We start from the raw sequence: 20,766 nt of genomic DNA on the forward strand, positions 1-20,766 counted from the left end.
TGGAATCGTAGATTGTAAGATTCTAAATTATTTGAGAAAAAAACAAAAAATATGCATTGGTTTGTTAGATAATCACATAAATTATACATTTATTGATATAATTACCATACATCACTACATCCATTTGTAAGCATCATTTAAAGAGGACAAAAACCTCAAAATGTGACACTTTATTGGAATATTTTTTATTTTAAGTCCAACTGACACTCTCTTTGTATTAGAGGAGAAAAACTTGGTCTATTAGGATTTTTTTTTTTTTTTCCTTCATTTAGGTCCAACAGAGCCTTCTGTCAAGTTAAAAAAGATTACAAGAAACCAAGATTGTTTAGGATCGGTAGAATCGTACAATCTTACCGATTCTGAACGATCGCAAAAATCCTTGAAAGATTAGAATTGTTTTAGACATGTGGGATCGTAAAATCGTAGGATCTAGATCCAGATTTTGATAACTATGGTTGTGACATTGGTATTTATATACAATTGGTTACCTCTACAATCAAGAAAAGCTATTGCAAAAAGTAAAGGACTTGGACAAGTATGGAACTTTCAAATGATGTAAGTGTGGTTTGCACTTAGGGAGCAAACTGGATATTTTTTTTAGAGTCCTGAAAGTCCTAGGTGTTAGCCCAAACCTCCAAAATCAAGGGTGGTTCTAGTATTCTATCCTAATTAATATGACCAAATCATCAAATTACCTATGTTTTTGCTTCCTTTTTTTAGTATGTTTTGGCTTAATTAAAAATGTCAAAACTTAAGACTTTGTATGTTTTAGTGTAAAATATTTTTTAACATAAAAAAATTCAGCTTAAAACTTTTGCAGGGAAAATATTTTCTTTTTCAATGTTTGTTTACGCTTCTGGAAATGCTCTGAAAATTATTTCAGTGTTTGGTGCTATGTAAGATAAAATAATATGAAAAATCCTTCTTATACAAAAACACAAGTGGAAGCCCAAACCCAAATTTCTCAATAACCAGAAATCATTCAGAAAACACAACAAAATTTAAAAACAAGATCAAGTAATCAAAAACACAACCATCAATTAAGCAGAATTTCTCAAATCCAAACTTAAATTACTTTTGAAGTTCACCCAAAAAAAAAAAGGTAATCCTTATATACAAAGGTATCATTACTACATAGCTCCTTTAGGCGGTAGATCAATGACGACCACTCCTTGCCTTCACTTCAATTGTGACCCTAGCCGACAACCAATGCTTGCCTTCTATGAAAAATAAAGAAGAGTGGGGGAGGGGGCATATCGCATGATTTCAACAATGTTTTTTGGACAAAAATTTGTAATTTTTTTTTTACAAGTTTGTGTGTATGTGTGTGTGTTTTAATCAAAATAAAATATTTCAAGACTGACCAAAATTGTATAAAGAAACAAATACCCAAACATATTGAAAACTTTTTTCAAAAAACATTTTACAATGACAAAAATAAAGCCTTATTCAACAAAAAAATATATATTTGGCAAAACCTAGATGCCCCAGTGTATTTCTTAATTGAAATTAAACAAATTATTGTATTGATTAATAGAATAAGACGGTATTATATCTGTCAAGGACTATTCAATCATGTGATTTATAATTTATTGGTTAATGTAGGGATGTTGTTGAAATTAACACCATTTATTTTGAAGTAAAACATTTTCAAGTATAAAATTTTACATGTCAAAATTTTTACTGTAAAACATTTTCAAGTGTTTGATATGACAGACACTTGAAGATGCAAGCAACCACTAGGCACCCCCAAATGCAAGCACAAATGACCACCAACCATCCCAAAATCAGATCATAAGTAGGGAAAAAAGATAGCCACCACCATGACCAATCACAACCTACCAGCCACCACCCAAAAATCTTAGTATAAACCACCAACAACCCACAAATATGACATTAAACCATAAAATCGACCAAACCAACCAAAAGAAAGTTAAAGAAAAAAAAAACTTACAAACTCAAATTGAAAACCCATGAACCAAAAAACCCATATAAGAACTTGAGAACCTTTGGTGGCAATGAGATCGAAAAAGGGTGAGATGAAAGGAGCCCACCACCTCTGGTGGCGACGGCAAGTGACGACATTTGGGGTTTGGAGGAGCTCAGCCATAGAAGCTTTGCTCTGAGAGAGAGAGAGAGAGGACTCACCTCGTGAATTGATATGTACTTCACCTCGTGATTTATACACACCCCATTTTGTATCGGTTGTTATCTAAAGTCGCCAATCATGATGAAGAGCAATTCTGATGACCACCAACTAACAACTCAATTCCATATTCAAAACTCTGCTAACTTCGTAACTCGAACTTTTTCTCCCCCAGACCCTTAAGCACTTTGTGCATGAAAATGTGCCAATTCAGCTACAAGACCTTTGGCAAAATAAATGAAACTTGTTTTTTTTTTTTTTGAGAAGGAAATAAATGGAACTTAAAAGTATACTTTTGAGGTTGTTTTTATTATGATAATTTATGTTTGATTTTTTTTTTTTTTTTGGGGTTACCTTTGGTATTTCATTATGTTTTAATATTGATCCCATCATCCAATTTTCTTAGTAATTGAGAAAACCCATTCCTTCCCCGAACCATGTTCGGGTGGAGGAAAACCGCAAACCGGGGCGGACGGGTCGAGTTATACCATCCCGTTAAGTAGTCTGGAGGGGGCTGCAGGCTGCAGCCCACAGTAGAGACCTATAGAAAAATAGAAATAAGCCACCAATTGCATTTGCATGCTGTCATTCAGATTGACTTCCCTCCCAATCATGAAAAGACAGAGACCCAAACCCACTCCAATCCCACCACCAACACCGCCACTCTCCTCCACCAAACTCCGCTCACAAACCCACCACAACCCCACCAAAAAACCCAAATCCAAATGGGTCCCTCTCAATCTGACCCAATCAGAGCTCTCTCTCCCCCTCACTTTCCCAACCGGCCAAACCTTCCGCTGGAAACAAACCGGGCCTCTTCAGTACACTGGCGTCGTTGACTCCCACCTTCTCTCCCTAACCCACCTCCAAAACGGCGACGTTTCTTACTGCCTCCACCACACTACTACTTCAGAGACCAGTGCCAGGTCAGCCCTGCTTGACTTTCTCAACGTGGGTATTTCTCTCAGTGAAATCTGGGAGGTTTTCTCGGCCTCGGACCCCAGGTTTGCTGAGCTGGCGTGCCACTTGGGTGGTGCACGTGTGCTCAGGCAAGACCCACTTGAGTGTTTGATTCAGTTCTTGTGTTCTTCCAATAATAACATTAAGAGAATTACTAAAATGGTGGACTTTGTTTCGTCTTTGGGGACTTATTTGGGGACTGTGGAAGGTTTACAGTTTCACCAGTTCCCGAGTTTGGACCAGTTGGCTTCAGTTTCCGAGGATCAGCTCAGACAGGCCGGTTTTGGTTACAGGTTGGTCGCTGTTATTCTTCAATCGAATCCTTTTTTTAGTTAGTTAAAAAAAAAAAAAAAAAAATTGCTTCAGATAAACGGAGAGTTCAGATACACGGAAAAGAATACATGTGGTGTGGCTGAGATGACTGTCATCCTCGTTGTTGTTGTTGTTGTTATTGTTAAGGCTTCAGATAGAATAAATCAACAGAAAATAATAAGTTTGAGAATTTTTTTTGGTAATAAGGCTTGGTTGTTGTTGTTGTTATTATTATGCATTGCGTGTATCTTGATTGTTTCACTAACTCTTAGTGCATTTTGGCTTAAAATGCTTTTGTAAGTAATTGATTGTGTATGTCAATGTTGTGGAACAAACAAATATAGAATTTGATCATGGCATGGTTGTGAATTATGATGACTTGGTAAAATTAAAATGGTGCTTGATGTTTTGACTTGTTGCATTCAGTTCCTGAATCTGGTAAGTTATCTTACTCTGGTGGAGTATGTATTTTTAGAAGAATAGAGAGGCAGAAGAAAATTTTAATGGATAGGTGTAAATTGACACTACCCTTGAGGACTGGACATGTGTCTTGTGCTTCATAACTATGAACTTCAGTTGACTTATTACGGCGATACCATTTTACGATATTCATTTACATATTTATATGGATTGGAATACATGCCTGCTCATTTCTGAATTTGTTTCTTACGTCAATGATCTGATGCATAGCTTTTTTGGCTTTATAATGTTTGCTTTATCTGCTAAGAACAATCTTGACATTTTATTTCACTCATGATTTGGACGTGCTCACGTGCAGGGCCAAATACATTATTGGCACTGTAAGTGCTTTGCAATCAAAACCTGGTGGAGGTGAAGAATGGCTTGCTTCTCTTCGTAATATGGATCTTCAAGAGGTTATTGATGCTCTCTCTACTCTACCTGGAGTCGGTCCTAAGGTGGCAGCATGCATTGCTCTCTTCTCTCTTGATCAACACCATGCCATTCCCGTTGACACACACGTGTGGCAGGTATGCTTCCTGTGTTCTACGTTTCACCAATACCTGGAATGTGGCTATATTGTGTTATAACCAAGATAATGATTTTGATTGAAATGAAATCAACAACTTCTTTTTGGAATTAAAGTTCCTACTTTCTAAGTATCTTGTTGGCCTAACTTTGTGACACACACACACACATATAAACATTGAGAAGAATATGGAATGCTCAAAAATGTCAGATTGTTATATAAAAAAAAAAAAAAAAAAAATCTTAGTTTATTATGTGAAGTTGCAGGTTTAGCCATTTGCAACCATGGAATGCTGTGTCACTGATCTTGTTAATGTTTAGTTTATTAATTTTTCTTCTAATATGTGGGTACAGTTTTTATAAATGCATTTTCTGTAATGGTATTGGACAAAAGAAAATATCAAGATATTGAAATGTATGAGACCACAAGACAACCCCTCCTCTCCCCACCCCACCCCCCCCCCCCCCCCAATCTCCCCAAAAAGGGGGGGGGGGGATGGGTATCACATAGAAGCTTGCATTAGCTTTAGTTTGAATAACTAAACTGCATCTTTCCAAGTTATCTTTTGTGATTTATAGTTTATGAAGTTCTGATCTGCAAATATTTTTTCTTCTTTGGGAAGATTGCTACAAGGGACCTATTACCAGAGCTTGCAGGTGTCCGACTGACACCTAAACTCTGCAGCCGTGTGTCAGAGGCATTTGTGAGCAAATATGGCAAGTATGCTGGTTGGGCTCAAACTCTGCTTTTCATTGCTGAATTACCTTCTCAAAAGGCCCTCCTACCAGCACATTTTTGGAGTACCAAAGAAAAGAAATCTACAAAGACTAAGAATGGCTAAATGTGCAGAGGTAATTGAAACTATGTACTTTTTTTCTTTTGGGAAAAATATTGAAGCTATAATTGATAATTGTCAAAGCTTTCTCGCTTCCTTGATGGCAATAACTTAAATCCCTCCCTCCTTTCTTTCTTTCAGGAGCGTGATTTGTAAAAGCTATTATTGATCTCATGATCAAGATGCAAGGGGGGTCATTGGAAGTAGCAATTCTTTGGTAAAGGCAGTGAGATTTGAATCATGGTAGCATTTGCACAATTTGATGGAGGATGACATCAAAACTGCATGCCCTTTACAGGTTGCTCCTCCAAATCATGTCACATCTTCTTATATGATACAAATTCAAAATATTTGTGCGTAACTTGACTCATTTCCATTGTGTTGTCAATCACTTACTGAGCTGTGTAGCTCACTTTCATTGATAACTTTCAGTGTAAAGTTTAACTGAGAGCAGTAGACTTTTTCAGTAATGAATATTTATTGGCTATGGGAGATTATTTGGAATTTTATTATATTTGAGGTTTAGCTTTAGTTGACATTGTAAGTTAGTTATGTACTTTGATTATATGGATTTGGGTTGTGACAGCTTCATGACCTTTTCTATTGTTTGTTTTTGTGAAAATTCTCCTTTGTGGTACTTCATATATTCCCCATGAAAATTCTTCTTCTTGTTAAGACTTAAGAATACTTCGTCTACTTTTTCTTTGTTTGTTGGTTTTAATAATATTGTAATAAACTGTTATTTTTAAGTACACACACATGTATGTATGTATGTATGTATATAGGATATCACTTGATATTTTTTCATAGAATCAATACATTACTGTTGGCCATAGTGAGCAATTTTTCCCTTGGAAAAGTATTTGGAAGCAGAAGATTCCTTCTAGAGTGGCTTTTTTTGTATGGACCGCTGTCTTGGGGAAATGTCTGACAATTGACAATTTAAGGAAAAGAAAGGTATGCATTTTGGATTGGTGTTATATGTGCAACTGTAATAGTGAAACTGTTGACCATCTATTCCTTTATTGTCCAGTTGCTTTGGAGTTGTGGGATATGGCTTTTGGTTTATTTGGAGTTTGTTGGGTTATATCAATGTCTGTTGTTGAGCTACTTGCTTGTTGGCAAGGTCGATTTGGTCGCCATTGTAATGGAGATATATGAATGGTTGTTCCTCATTGTTTGATGTGGTGTATTTGGAAGGAAACAATTAGTAGGTGTTTTGAAGACAATGAGCGTTCTATACCTGATCTCAAGCTTCTATTTTTCAGAACCTTATTGGACTGGTTCTCTGTGTGGAGAAACCAACATTTTTCTTCAATTTTGGATTTACTTGATTTATGTAAATTTTGCATTTGATATGTACACCCCTGTATACTCCCTGTGTACTTGGGTGTCTTTTTTTTTTTTTTTATATCAATAAATCTTTATTACTTATCAAAAAAAAAAAAATACATTACTGTTAAATTATATGACCTCTACATGCCTTATTTGCATGTTAATTTGTCAATTATATGTTAGAAGGGGTATGTTTATGGGTCAAAAGATAAGTTTTTCCAACTTTCATTTCTAGTCCTCTACTATCTAAATTTCTTTCCTTATCTTGATTTTTGTGCATTAAATAATGTTATGTGATATGGTGGTTGATGGCAGGTTTTATGAGCACATGTAACCTTAACCTCGGTGTTTTTGTATTGCGGCAAGATTTCTAATTCCCATCAGTTACCACTTTGGCTCTTGTAAGTTAGGCGATCAGCCATTCTTTATCTTTGTATGCACAACAAATGGTGTGTTTTAATCATAATCATAGTAGTCTAGAGTCAGGTACTGATTGAGCATTTTTTTTTACTGTTATATGTCATTTATGTCATTTATGTCTTTTAATCGATTTACATCAATGAATGTGCCCATTTCCATTGGTCTTCCCTGAATTCTTGTCTTTGTTAGAATTGCTACTTGCTTTGATTTTATGATTTTTTTTAGAAACAATTTTGTGAAAACGTTATGTTGCTTGCTTTGTGGTCATATTTCTATTTTTGGGATCATTAAGCTTCAAATGAAACAAGTGGAAAACTTCATATTCATTAAACTGACAAATGGGTTTTTTGCTGAAAAGAAATCTATAAGTTCAGTGGGCTCTGATTTATACACAGAATTAACTCCTGATGCATTTGTATCAACTGAGCTTCTGAGGTATAATTTGATAATATCCATATGTTTTATAGCTAAGATGTCAAATTATATCTAACTGTTTCCAGTAAGAGAGGTTTACTCAATTTTATTCCCTCTAATCATATAATAATTCAATTATGAATATGCTAGGTTACCTAGTTACATATCATATACAGGTAAAATAGGAATAATATATATATATATATATATATATATATATATATATATATATATATATATATATAAAAATGGATCCTTTGTCCCCATGGAAAAGATGGAACAAAATCATCATGGTCATTTACATTGTGCATCAACCAGTAGAGCTTTAGGGATGCCTGGACATGGATCATCATCAAAAGTATGACTTGCTACAATGATGGAACATTCGCTCTTCCCTAGACATTCCTGAAAAAAATTAATAAGAAAATTATATGTCAATAATAAGAAAGAAGTACAAGTCACTGATTCATTTATGAGCTTGATTCATCAGAGGAAAAAAAAATGCACTACTTAAATTAACCTTGCAGTGTTTTACTCCATATACTTACCAAGCTTGGTGGTCCATATAGTAATAGAATAACTCTGCTTTGCATGCGAATGGTGGAAAAATTATAATAGAGGAACCATACACTAATATTATTACCCTGCCTATTTATAAGATTACCTCCTAATCCTATGCTTTTCCCCTCTACTTAGAATTAAAACCAGTATTAATTAAATTGTCTTGAAATTAAAATTACAAGCTCACCTTTTCTACAATGGCACTGGAATTAGAGGAGTGACAGGTTCCAAGAATTTGACTCTCACAATCCCCAACAGGTGTTCCAAAGCTTGCAAATGAGATCTTTGATATGGTAGTGTTTGGAGGACACTGGAGCTGAACTTGAGGCCCTCTGCCAGAGTTTATTTGACAGATTTCTTCACTTTGGTTATAGCTTGTCCATGAACAGACTGGGGACAAATGGGTCTCAGACACAAGCCCACATACTTTTGTTCTTGAAATTGTGTCCAGGGAAATTCCCAAAGGGTAGCCAATTTCTTCTTCTAGTAGAACTAATAGGTTTTCTTTAGGCTTGAGGAAGGATCTAGGTACATTGTACCTAAAAAGTAAAAAGATCAATATAAGTAAAACGTTTTATAACATCCAAATCCTAGAGCTTGTTGATAAGAGTAGGAAACTGGTCACACAATAGTACTACACATGTGATGCAATTTTCTGGGAGTAAGTTGGAAGTTATAGTTAATTTTTTTTGGAATCTCATGCAATAGATGAAATGATTATTGCCTGGAGAGATCATAGTGTGTTAAGTATGGACACAAAATTAAAACCAAAAACAAATATTTGTATAGAATACCTTGTTTGTGAAGGACTTCCTTGTGAAGTGAGGAATGATACCCAATATCGACCTATGCTCTGGCCATTGACCCAAGCCTCTCCTTTTCCCATAGAACCCAGGTTCAATGCGACAGGATCATTTCCAGGAGGTTCATCGAATATAGTCTTCCAATCAACCATGAAAACTAGATTAGTACTTGATTGAATGTACGACATGAAGTATATGTGCCTTGTTAAAATAAATACTATACATCTTGTTGCAGATTGAGCCAGGAATTGTTGGCAAAAACAAAACGAGGAAGCAGTAGTCCTACCTTATACCATGTAAGTCGTTGATGCCTAGAGCTTCCATACCTACTCCATTGAATTTTACTTGATCCATGATCTGTATAAATTTGTTGTCTCTCTCCTAACAACCCAACCTTCAGAGATGTAGAATAGTTACACAAGATATGATATTTTAGATATCATTGAAGTTAAAATACACGCTATTAACAAGTGCTGATAAATCATGAGTTTTGACTGTGAGTCAGCCCCCCCCCCCCCCAGAAAGGCAAATCTTTATACTGAAATTGATGATAAAAAAAAAAAAAAAGGTGGACAATTACGAATTATGATAAGATATGCTCAATCAATGATGTGGAGATTGTTGAATTTTTTCCTGTCATTTCCAAATTCTCCATAAAAAAGAAAAAAAAAGAAAAAAAGAAGAAGCATTTTGTAGCTAAAAGGAAAGGAAATCACCTGATATCCCCATCGGTGGTTGCTGAAATCCTTGCCGTGAACTCTTACTCTACGTAATCCTGCGCCTCTTCTCTCCAGATGTGCCCCAGCATCCTTCACAAAGAAACCAATTTGAATGGCAGTTTCATTAAAAAAAAAAAAAAAAACATTTGTTTGAGCTTTATTGGTCAATACAACTATATATTTGAATTTAATTACAGAACTTGGTGTGCTAAGTGTTGGCCAAAATTTTTACCGAAATGAAGAATAGGAGTGTGCATGGGTCAGGTTGAGAGGATTTTTTGACCCAACCCACCATAATGGGTCAAAAAAATTCAACCCAACCCAACCTGACCCACGTGGGTCGGGTTGGATCAGGTTGAACCCATGGGTTAGACAAATTTATTAATATTATTATTATTATTAAATTGAGTAAAAAAAAATATAAATATATTAAAAAAACTCAAAAATTAATATCAATGTAACTCCTTAAAAGCAAACCACACTAATAACTAAACAACAATAGTAATTTACTAGGATTTGTATGAACTAATTGGTTTTTATATAAGATAGGAAAAACTGGTTATTTTTTAAAAATTATTAATTATATAATATATTTCAAATATATATATATATATATTAAATGCTTAATCAAAGTGAAATAGAGTTTTATTCATCTATATTACTTAGTTGTTAGGAGATGTCATCAAATGAACTCATTAAAATTCAATCTAGTGCTATTTGGTCACTGTTTGGTTTTCCTTAATTCATATAATGCTTAAAAACCAATACAAAGAATAAGAGACATGAGATTGAAAATTACCGGTAATCCAACCATTGCACTGAGTAGGGAGATGTAGTTTGGTCCAGTTCTTAATGTAACATTTTTCTCCAGGGATGAACTTTTGTTCTGGTGACTTCCATGTGCGGATCCTAAATAATAACATAGTAACGCAAAATAGTTATTTAAAGGTTCTGAGCTTATCAATTAAAAAGGTTCTGGTAAATATATATATATATATATATATATATATATATTTGTGTAATATTTTCTTAAAAAAAAATGAACAGGGCACCCCAAAAAGGTCCTCTATTGTAGCATGGAATGAAAAGGATTCAAGAGAAAAGGAGAGATAATTAATAAGCCAGTCTAAGCTTGGGAACATTTTCCAAGAAGCTAATCGTTGTGCTGATGCAATGTCTAAGCTTAGGAACAGTATGGATGTTGGTTATGTATTATTTTGTTCTCACCGCTTGTGGTGGAGCAACTTTTAACTCTTGATAAGGAGGGAGTAGCTTGTAATAGATTTTACCAAAAATAATAATAAGCAAACCATAGATTTTAACGAAATAGGGAGCAAATATGACATTCTCATGATACTCTTTTAGTTATCAGTGAGTTGGGGTATAAAAAGTTATACGATGACTGATATGATCTGTAGTGATTGGTGCATATTAAAAATGGTGGTAGTAGGGGATTCATATAAAAGTGATATTACTCGGATTGCAACTTTACACCACTTAAAACAAATTGTGAAAATTATTGTGAAAAAAGATTTGTATCTAGCATTAGTGCATTACTCAGCAGGTTTAGGTAATCTGATGGGAAGAAAACGTGAGACTTCTCATCCCCAGCATCGTGAAAAAGAGGTCATAAAAAAAAAAAAAAAATATATATATATATATATATATACACATTTCCATGCGGAAGATGCATACTAAATATGGCGACTATAAATGTAGAATTTACCTATTCATATTTGTAATACACCAACCATCTAAGAAGAAATCAAGGAATCATAAAACTTGCCTACAAAATCTCCATTTACAAATGCTTGCAGAACGTGTCCATTGGAATGCACATTCAGCACAGATTGAGCAGTTCGGTCGTGATTTGGAAATCTGAATTTACACAATAAATAGCAAGCATTTTAGAGTTGTAAGGTTCAGTCACATGAACTTTTAAGACTTGTTAATTAGCTTTACCTGAAAGTGTACCAAAGATAATCAGATGTACCATTCGTTTTACTGATCTGCTCTAAGAATGAGTTTGCTCTTAATGAAGTCTTGTGAATATTGGGGATAACTTCTTTGTGCTCTTCCCATTTATCAATTGAATCAAACCTTCTCCTCGAGGTCACTGATCTTGTATTATATTGCGTGCTTATCTGTTCAATAAAGCAAGTTAAAATATGAAACTACTTTCTAAAATATTGAAAATTTTTATTGTTGTTGCATGTGAACAAGCATTAATTTCAGCTCCAAAATATGTAAACAAATGGAAATGCTAATATGAAAAGTACAATTTATGAGAAACTCAAAAAACTTGTGTGCATTTGAGTCTTATTTACCTTTGCAGTGTTGAAGACTGGGGTCTTGCAATCTGGTAGGATGCTGATTGATTTTCGAGGCAATTCGTATGAAACATTTTGAAAGAGAACTTTGACATCTCTTTTGTTGTCAAGGTTCACCAAAAATGCTGCACATTCTCCTGAGTTTCCTTTGAAGATGTAAGCCTGTATAGGTAAAAAAAAAAAAAAAAAAAAAATCAAAGGGATAAATAATTTACTTTAGCATGCATATCAGGAAAAATAGATAAACACTAGGAAAGAATATCCAGGAGGTTATATTTTATGTTCTTACTTGTTGTTTTCCACCCAAAGATAACTTAGTTAATGCTCCTGAAAGTAAAGGCTTTGAGCTCAACTTTATTGCAGCATGCAATTCCTTAAGATGACCCCACTTAGGTTGTCTAATTAAACCTGGAGTCATCAAGTAAGTTGGTTATCATCATCATCATCATCATCATCATCATTATTATTATTATTATTATTTTTGTCAAAGGCAATCATTAATTCATACTTATGTATTATGTATTAAAACAAAAATTCCAGAGAACATACCATACTCATCAAGAGGAGCTTCATCATAATAACTTGTGGTTACATATTCAGATGCTGTTCTTCCAAAATTGGTGCCTCCATGATACTATAATGAAACCATATTTTTGGAATTGAATTGTGTCTATTGTTATGACTATGAGTATAATTTTAAAAAAAATGACAAGTACTTAAACAAAAGAAGCTGCTAACTACTGTTTTTAATGTGAAAAAAGAGATTATCATACCATATAATAATTCACATAACTTCCTCCTTTTTTTGCAATAAACAACGCAACATGGAATGCAATATCTTCCGCTGATCGCAAGTATGGTTCTCCACCATATGTTTGATAACTTCAAAGAAAATACAATGTATTAGTTTGGCCAAAAAAGTATGGCATATATGCTTTTATCTACATAAAAGCAAATAAGGTTCTATTGGCTCAAACATCTATTTGAAAAAAGCTTGTACAGAAAGGAAAACAATGGATAACATACAAGCTCGTCCAATTCTCTGTCCACAATGATGGTTTATTTGGTGAATTGGGTCCTGCAAATGTTTGTCCGCATTGCATTCCATTGCAAGTGTTTATCTGTGAATTATAAGATTTAATTTGTTAAATGTGGGTTAAAATTATGGATAAAAGTTCTCTTTTTTGTTTAGGAAACAGCTAAACAAATTTCCAGACTAAAAAAGACAGTGTTACACGCTGTTATTCAGTTATTTTCCTTAAAATTTATTATAATGTTTGCTCCAAGTTTAACTATATATTATTTAGGTTAATTCTTCTTACACACTCTCTCTCGTACACAAATCCTATAAACCACGATTTCAGGTGATATGATATTGTGTATCTCGTATACGACCACTATAGTAAAAGAATGAAACTAACCACTGGGTCAGGGGCATCATCTTGCTTACACATTATCCAAGGAACACCGGTTTGAAGACCCACAGCCATCTTTGCAGCCCAGCGGACATAAGGTGGCCCCTTCTCATGGAAAGCTGCTTCTACATTCTTGTACTCATTCTCAATCTACATGTATTGTATACACCTTTTGTAAATAAATAAATAAGTAAAACGGTAAAGTGAGGTAACAAATTGTCAAATTTCAATATTCTTTTATAATTTTTTTTAAAAAATAACTTAACCTGTGATAATATGATTGGCCCTCCTTGTGAAGCATACAATTTCTCTGACTTCATCATGTCTACTATTTTCTTTGTAAACCGTTTCATATGAAGCTGCCATCGACAAAAATGTTAGAATTTGTTTCATTCAAATCCACTTATCCAACCATTTGTTATACTTCATCAAATATATTAGTATTATATGGTTTATAAGTGAAACTACCATCGATGATCAATATGAGAATGAGAACTATTCTTGTTGAAAATCACAACAACTTGTATTGAATTTGAGAAATTAAAAGTCATTACCTTGAATGGTTCATTATCAGAACGGTAGACAATGCCTGGAATGTCATGTAACCACAATGGAAGACCCCTGAGCCCAACACCAAAACATGCTTAGTTGCAAATTAAATTTAATGCACTAATTTTATAAAATAATTTACATTATCGAGCTTTCTAGATTTGAGAAGTAAATATTTTATATATAGTATAATAAGGAGAGGTAAAAAAAAAGAAAGAAGAAAAAAGAAGTGGCTTTACCCATAAGACCATTCGCTTTCAATGAAGGGTCCAATCCTAAGGCATGCATATAAACCGTGTGCATGAATTTCTTTTATGAATTTTACTAAATCACGCCTTCCATTGAAATCATACTGAAAAATGCATATTGAAACCATTAATCATATTAATTATAAAGACATATTCTCACCACCATTAATCATTTAGTTTTATAAGAAATATTGAAATTGATCAAGAAAAAGTAGTTTAAAAACAGTCATTTGAATGTATTTTCAATAATAATCTTTATTTTTTTATGATATTATATTTTTCAATAGTCAACTTTATATAACTTAACATTTACAATAGAGTTCCTCTAGTTTAGTCTCTCCTAGGCTAAAATAGAACTCTAAACAGATAGTTTTAAAATAGTTTCAAAGGCAATTTAACGTTCTTTTTTATTTTATTTTATTTTAGTTCATTTATGAATATAGACCATTTACTATTTCATTTTATGAATCTAAAATGAAAATTTTATTACTGAGAAGAGGAAACAATTTTAAATTTTTTTTATCAATCACAATTACACTCTCCTAAAATGCAACTCTGGTAACTTAATTGTTTTTATTTTTAAAACAGTACTTTTTAATGCAATTCAATGTTATTTTTTATATTTTATTTTGGTTTATTCTATGAATTTAAATCATTCATTTCATTTTGAGAATATGAAACAAAAATTTATTATTGAAAAAAGAAAAAAAATCATCAATCATAATTTCTTGAATATATACATACACACGCTTAATATTACCTAGTTTTATATCACTACTCAAAGTGTTCGCTTTGTAGAGGGTTTGTTGTTAGTTTTAGCACACTAATTATATCAAGCTAGATATTAGGTGAATTATACGATAATATAGTCCAACCACAACCATTAATCGTACTATAAAAGACATATTACCACCACCATTAGTGAATATAAAACAGAAAAAGAGAAACTAGGGTTTCACCTGCCCACGTTGGGGTTCATGAAGATTCCAAAACACATAGGTTTGAATCACACCTAATCCTCCTTCTTTGGCTTTCGCAATCAAAGATGGCCACATCTACATCAACACAAAGATAAAAAGCACTGTTACTTTGTTTTTTAGTAATAAAACAGAAGGTTTATTAATAATTTTGAAACTTGAACATCAACATGTACAGTGTATAATGGACAATGTAGAATCAAGAGACTCCTCTTACCAAACATCAAGCCCTTCCTTATTATGAGCTTCACATTATTAGCCTTTGTTGGTCTGGATGTACACTAGCTATAAAGATATTAACCTTTATTTTGGCCAAATTTTTTTTAATAAGGTAATCTAATTTATGTCTAAAGAACACGGGGCAAGTGTGTGTATATATATTTGAAGATTAATCTTAGACATAAATCACTACTCTTGTATGTCTTGGGCCTTGGGGCTACCATCTCTTAGTTTTCTCATTGGATTCTTTCTATTCAAGAAGGAGATGGTGATGAGCTCCCCAAATACCCTCATTCAAATAAAAATTATCTCTATTAAAAAAAAAGAACAGAAAAAAAAAATTATTGATTTAGTTGGACTGGCCCGACATGTAATTTAAGAATTCATGTGCCGCAGTAAGCCTACTATCTTGAGAGGTAGAATTTTGTATGACGGGGATATATACATAAGGGTTCAAGTCCACCCTATGTGAATGTAGTATTATATATCCTATAATACAAAATAAAATATTATATATCGAGAACTCGATTGAGATAAGGGGAGTATTATATATCCTATCACTTTCGAAAGAACATTCCAAGTTTCCAACACTACCACAGAAAAATCCAACCAAAAACAAGGAAAAAGATAAATAGCTAGCTAAGTCATATTCATTGAGAAAAGCTACCCTAAAACGTGGGTTGAGTTCGCAAGTAGATTTTGTTTTGCGTAAAGTAAGAGGAGTAAATAGCACTATTATGCTAATAAACAAATAAAAAACATATGGTATTAAAGGTCTACAACAAAAACAAGGACCTATGTACATTTTTTTTTTCATGATGTACTCGATATTGGTCTTTTTCCTTAAATTTATGAAAATGATAAGACACCCGAGAAGGAAAAGTTGAAAACCTCTACACGCATTGCCTATTTGCCATGCCGATTTTGGTTTATATGAATTAGGGAATATTTACTATTTCCTTTTACAACAAAATACTCATGAGGATTTTCTCCCCAAAAAAAAAAAAATACTGATGAAGATCGTGTTAAGCCCTTGAATTTCTCCACAAACAAATGTCTTACCTAACTAAGATAATAAGAATTGCATTCTTAAAATAAATAAATAAAATAAAAAGAGATGAAAAGAATTGGATGATTTTATTTTTCTCTATTCCCATTCCAATTAATCCCATCACATGAATCAAAACTTTTGTATTTATGTTTGTTCTTCCTTCATATTTATAATTTTTTTTTCCAGCTTAATTAATTAACTTCCAGACAATTTAGGCGATTGCCTAGGGATCAAATAAAAAAGGCCCCATAATCTTGTTATGTATATATAACAACTTAAAATAAAATATATTTCCCCATCAAAAAAAAAAAATTCAAACTTATTTACCTTTTCTTTTGAAAAAGTGCTTTTCTAGCTAATAATTAAGAAACTCGTATATATTTTCTCTCTATCTCATGACTTAGAAGAAAAAAAAACTTTCATCATTTACCCAAAAGATTCTTTCCATTCTATAAACAAAAATAATACTTAATAAATAAGTGAAATAAAAAAAGTAAATGCACAAAACTGTTTCACTAAAATCATTGCCAGAGGCCTCGAATCTTGTTGAGTCGGCTCTGTTTTTTTCAATGTTTTCAAATAGAAAATAATAGAAAGATGAAAAACAAAGAATGGCCATGTTTGATTGCAAATAAAAAACGTACAAAAACCAAATTTAAGTTTCTTTTTTGAATTTGACTATGGAATAGGATACCCAATAGCCTCTTGATCACATACATTATTTTTTTGAATTTAAATAGGAGAAAAAAAAAACACACACACACACAGAAAGAATAAAATACCTCAGGAGTGCTACGAGGATAGTGAATTGAGCCAGAGAAAAGCATCTCGCGCTGGCCATTGATGATTAAGGATCTTCCATCATATGTTACGTTTCTTCCACAAGCCAAGCCAAAAGCATTCAAAAACAGTAAGAACCAATACAACAATACCCACAATATCTTCATATTGCGCGCTTTCTCAATTCTCAGTCTCGCAGCTCTTTATTTGTTTCAATAACTTTCTCTCTTCTCTCGCTACCATATAAATTCGAATGTCTTTGTGCTAGAATTTGGTTCTAGCGGCTAAAGGGATTTGAATGGATGATTTTTTAATTATCTCAATACTACTACTACGTAAAGCTTTTACAGGTTATAGAGATAAGAAAGAAACTGAGCTAAGCTATATGGTTTGGTATGGTAACGGATCGATGAACTTCATAGTCTTTGTATGAACTTAGGTTTCTCATATGAAATTTATTTCTGCGTGGAGTTGGAATAGAAGTAGGTGATTCTAAGATGGCAAAGAAACCTACTTGTTTTAAGGAGCAAAATCTGAAGGGTCTCCTCCTGAAAGAAATAAAGAAAAAAAAAAGTGAAGGGTCTTTTTATAAAATTTCATTTATTAGGTATTGTTGGTTTTGTTTAGAAAATTCAAATATTTAAGGAAACAATATTTAAAATGCTTTGGGTTTATTACAAAGGTATAAATTTCTAAAATTACTCTCATTAATTGAAACTTAGTGAAAGAATGATATTGACTTTTTAATAAAATATAAGGAAAATTTATTTATTAACTTTGAAAAAATCTACATTTTATGGGACATCCTAAAATTAAACGGAAGACCCATAATTTGGGACAAAGACGGAAAGACCCATATCAATAATCCCAAAAGTGTATTTATTGTTAGAAAGCTAAAACAAAAAAGTTGACTTTCCACACAGAGAGTAGGTCGGAAAGCCAAAGACAAAGAATGTCCGACCCAAATAGGGGAGCATTTCCCTGCTCAAATCCTTCCATCGAAATAGTGGTGGTTCTACCGTCTCTCTCTCTCTCTCTCTCTCTCTCATTTTTTCTTAATTAATTCTTTTTTTTTTTTTTTTGTATTTTACAGTAAATATAAAGTTTTAGGGAAGCGTTTGTATGTGAGTGAATAAATAATGAGCTATGAAAAGCGGTGATTTTTTTTTTTAAAGAAAAGTAATGATGTGATTAGATGCTATCGAATGGTGTAAAATGGAGGGTCGACATTTGACACCATTATTAAATTTATTCTCTTTGTCACAATTTTTTTTTTAATTCAAGATGTTACAGTGGGTTTTTCCTACAAATTAGGAAAAAAATGTTACAACGGAACAAAGAAATTCGAACCCTAAATATTTTTTGTTGGAAACTTCAAGAAGTATGAGTTATTATAAGATTATTGATATTCTCTTTGTCACAATGACACGCTCATTAAGCAGATAACAGTCTTGTTTTGGCAATTAGTATATTTGGATAATGCTCTAGTCTAAATCTAATCAATAAGATTTATGTAGATATGTGAATATTAAATTTTGAAAGGAAAGAAAGACATTAATTGTAGGCTGGTAGCTGTGCATGTTGTTCATATATAACTTCATATCACTATGATTTAGTTGATATGTCAATATAACGAAAAACTCAATTCTTGTAATTGATAGGTGCATATGACAAAACTCATTTACGCTTGATTAAGAGGGGCAGCTGTGATTTAAAACACTAGATTTATGTCGATATGTGAATTTAACGATATATATATATATATATCAATTATTTTTTCATCTAATTATTGATATGTGCATATAACAAAGGTCTTTTATGGTTGATCAAGAGAGACAGCTGCTCGTCAATGACACGGATCTAGTGAAGCGTTAGCCAGAAATTTTCAAAAGTTCATGACAAGAATTTCCTGTATAAAAGTTCTTAACAAGTACTACATTCAACTAGTCAGTAACTTGTACAATGCCATAAAAGATTATAACATAATATACTCTTTTATTTTTTGACTAAATATGAAATTTGCTAATTATGATAATTGTAAGGTCACGTTTTGCACCTAAGCCCACAAATGGGAAGGGAATAGGCCCAAAGAACCCAATATAATAAATTTCTAGAGAGTAGGCTAGAAATTTAGGTTTTAATGAGTTTTGCTAGTAATAACATTGGGCTGAAATCACAATAGGAGGAAACTGGAACAATTTGAATAGTGAAAACTGTCCTCGGTCTTAAGCCGAGGAGATTGGTTCTTATATTTCACTCTCTTAAGGATGTTGTTTTTATGTCTACAGTATTTCCTTTCTCTTCCTCCATTTTCTCGATCCTTCTTCTCCGGGACCTTCTTCCCTCTTCTACTTCCTTCCCCTCTCATTTTCGCACTCCACGTATAGGTCTAGACTGCTAATGTTGATACTTGTCCCATCAGCACCTTTCGGAAGTCTTTAGGTAATAGCTGTAAGGTTGAAAATCACTGTTCAGATATTTCTTCCTTATTAATGCGGCTAGAGATTTGGATACAGAGCATTCAATGCGGTGGTAGTAGCTTTTTCTTAGATATTTTATAACTGTTCATGCTCTTTGTGCCCCTGTGAAACATATCTTCATCAACAAGACCTTTTAGAAGATTATTCTAGACAACATGACGTACCATCTGATCCTTACTTCGCTTAGCCGAGGAGACAACCATCCTCGGATTACCTCCCTTAGCTTCTTCTGTCACAATTTGCTTGTGGATCTCTAGGTTTGACATCTTCATCACTATTAATCTGTTCTCAGATAAGTGAACAATCTCGGACAAAGCCCATGGCCCAAAAAAAATGTACTTTGGGTCTTTTATCCCTACAATAGCCCCTCAAAACTCCATTTTTCTCTCCTATCCGAGGAGAAAATTGGGGTTTTGATCTAGTGCAACGGCTTCGACACGCTTCCTCAACCTCCGCACGTAAGAGTGTCGTTTCCTACGTTTTGTAACTATTTCTGATGCTTTGAAACCCATGATGCCTCATTAAATGCTCCAGGCGGCGCTCTGTCTTCCGCATTCTACGGTGGGATGTAAATCCTACAGTTAGAATTTCTTCTTGAATTTTGAGCGGGATAACTTCCACTCAATCCCGCCTCTCATATAAAATGCCTAGGAGATCACAACTTTTCCTTTACTTTACAAATTGGTTAGCCCTTAAGAATTTTCGAATTCTCCTACTTCCAAAAATCCTCCACTTTCCTAACTCTTAAGAAGTTCCTAAAGTGTCACTTGTTCTTTTTCTCGTAAGTTTTCACTCTCCTAGGTTCTTTTCTCCTCGGCCACTCTTCTCGGCCTCCTAACCTTTAACCCTTTTTCAAAATCTTTGTTTTTAATTTGTTCAAATGGGTAGATTCAAAGACCTAGTAGACACTCCCGCTAGTATGGAAGGCTTTAGAGCCAAATACCACATCCCACAGGGAGTTGCTTTGAGATATTGTGCCCCAGATTAGATAGTTACTAATAGGCAGGAAGGGGAGGTCGTTATTCCTATGATCGCTTTCATAGAAGGAGGAATGACGCTTCCCATGGGGAGTGTAACTCAAGACTACCTATACAACCATAGGTTGTGCCCTCATCAATGTGCGCCCAATGTATTTAGAATTTTAGGTAGTGTCGATGCTCTCAATGAGCAGATGGGTTTGGGACTCACATGTTACGACGTTGTTCATATGTACGAGTGTCACTC

At 33.5% G+C, this 20,766-nt stretch overlaps 2 protein-coding genes across 4 annotated transcripts; one reads left to right on the top strand and one right to left on the bottom strand.

The window, feature by feature from the left end:
• The first annotated feature begins 2,558 nt into the window (after positions 1-2,558).
• LOC142618862 (N-glycosylase/DNA lyase OGG1) lies at positions 2,559-9,061 on the top strand. Of its 3 annotated transcripts, XR_012841362.1 has the most exons (6): positions 2,563-3,399; positions 4,197-4,407; positions 5,029-5,257; positions 5,383-5,539; positions 6,892-6,977; positions 9,010-9,061. XR_012841362.1 is itself a non-coding variant. In XM_075791896.1 (4 exons), the coding sequence occupies exons 1-3, from the start codon at positions 2,726-2,728 to the stop codon at positions 5,245-5,247; spliced, it is 1,104 nt and encodes a 367-aa protein (XP_075648011.1). In that variant the 5' UTR covers positions 2,559-2,725; the 3' UTR covers positions 5,248-5,257; positions 5,383-5,900. The 3 variants fall into 3 exon arrangements, 1 of the variants encoding a protein (XP_075648011.1); XR_012841361.1 differs by lacking the exon at positions 9,010-9,061 and having other exon boundaries at positions 6,892-7,165; XM_075791896.1 differs by lacking the exons at positions 6,892-6,977; positions 9,010-9,061 and having other exon boundaries at positions 2,559-3,399; positions 5,383-5,900.
• Positions 7,684-17,300, bottom strand: LOC142618860 (beta-galactosidase 16-like). The gene is made up of 19 exons (XM_075791894.1): positions 17,065-17,300; positions 14,995-15,090; positions 14,027-14,139; positions 13,793-13,859; positions 13,505-13,597; positions 13,245-13,388; positions 12,850-12,944; positions 12,597-12,705; positions 12,373-12,457; positions 12,113-12,231; positions 11,821-11,985; positions 11,456-11,637; positions 11,280-11,371; positions 10,293-10,402; positions 9,491-9,583; positions 9,061-9,168; positions 8,766-8,911; positions 8,159-8,510; positions 7,684-7,815 (listed from the first exon to the last, which is right to left on the bottom strand). Exons 1-19 carry the CDS (start codon positions 17,227-17,229, stop codon positions 7,705-7,707), a joined length of 2,445 nt encoding a protein of 814 aa, XP_075648009.1. The 5' UTR covers positions 17,230-17,300; the 3' UTR covers positions 7,684-7,704.
• Between the last annotated feature and the right edge of the window lie 3,466 nt (positions 17,301-20,766).

Source organism: Castanea sativa, chromosome 12 (assembly GCF_040712315.1).
Source record: "Castanea sativa cultivar Marrone di Chiusa Pesio chromosome 12, ASM4071231v1".
Taxonomy (NCBI): Eukaryota; Viridiplantae; Streptophyta; class Magnoliopsida; order Fagales; family Fagaceae; genus Castanea; species Castanea sativa.

Excerpts from the sequence above, each read along its gene's own strand:
- LOC142618862 (XM_075791896.1), top strand. The coding sequence starts at position 2,726 with ATGCTGTCATTCAGATTGACTTCCCTCCCAATCATGAAAAGACAGAGA. Across the intron at positions 3,400-4,196 it reads CAGGCCGGTTTTGGTTACAG|GGCCAAATACATTATTGGCA; the intron begins GTTGGTCGCTGT and ends GCTCACGTGCAG. Across the intron at positions 4,408-5,028 it reads TTGACACACACGTGTGGCAG|ATTGCTACAAGGGACCTATT; the intron begins GTATGCTTCCTG and ends TTCTTTGGGAAG.
- LOC142618860 (XM_075791894.1), bottom strand. The coding sequence starts at position 17,229 with ATGAAGATATTGTGGGTATTGTTGTATTGGTTCTTACTGTTTTTGAAT. Across the intron at positions 13,598-13,792 it reads CTGATAATGAACCATTCAAG|CTTCATATGAAACGGTTTAC; the intron begins GTAATGACTTTT and ends TGTCGATGGCAG. Across the intron at positions 9,169-9,490 it reads ACCACCGATGGGGATATCAG|GTTGGGTTGTTAGGAGAGAG; the intron begins GTGATTTCCTTT and ends ACATCTCTGAAG.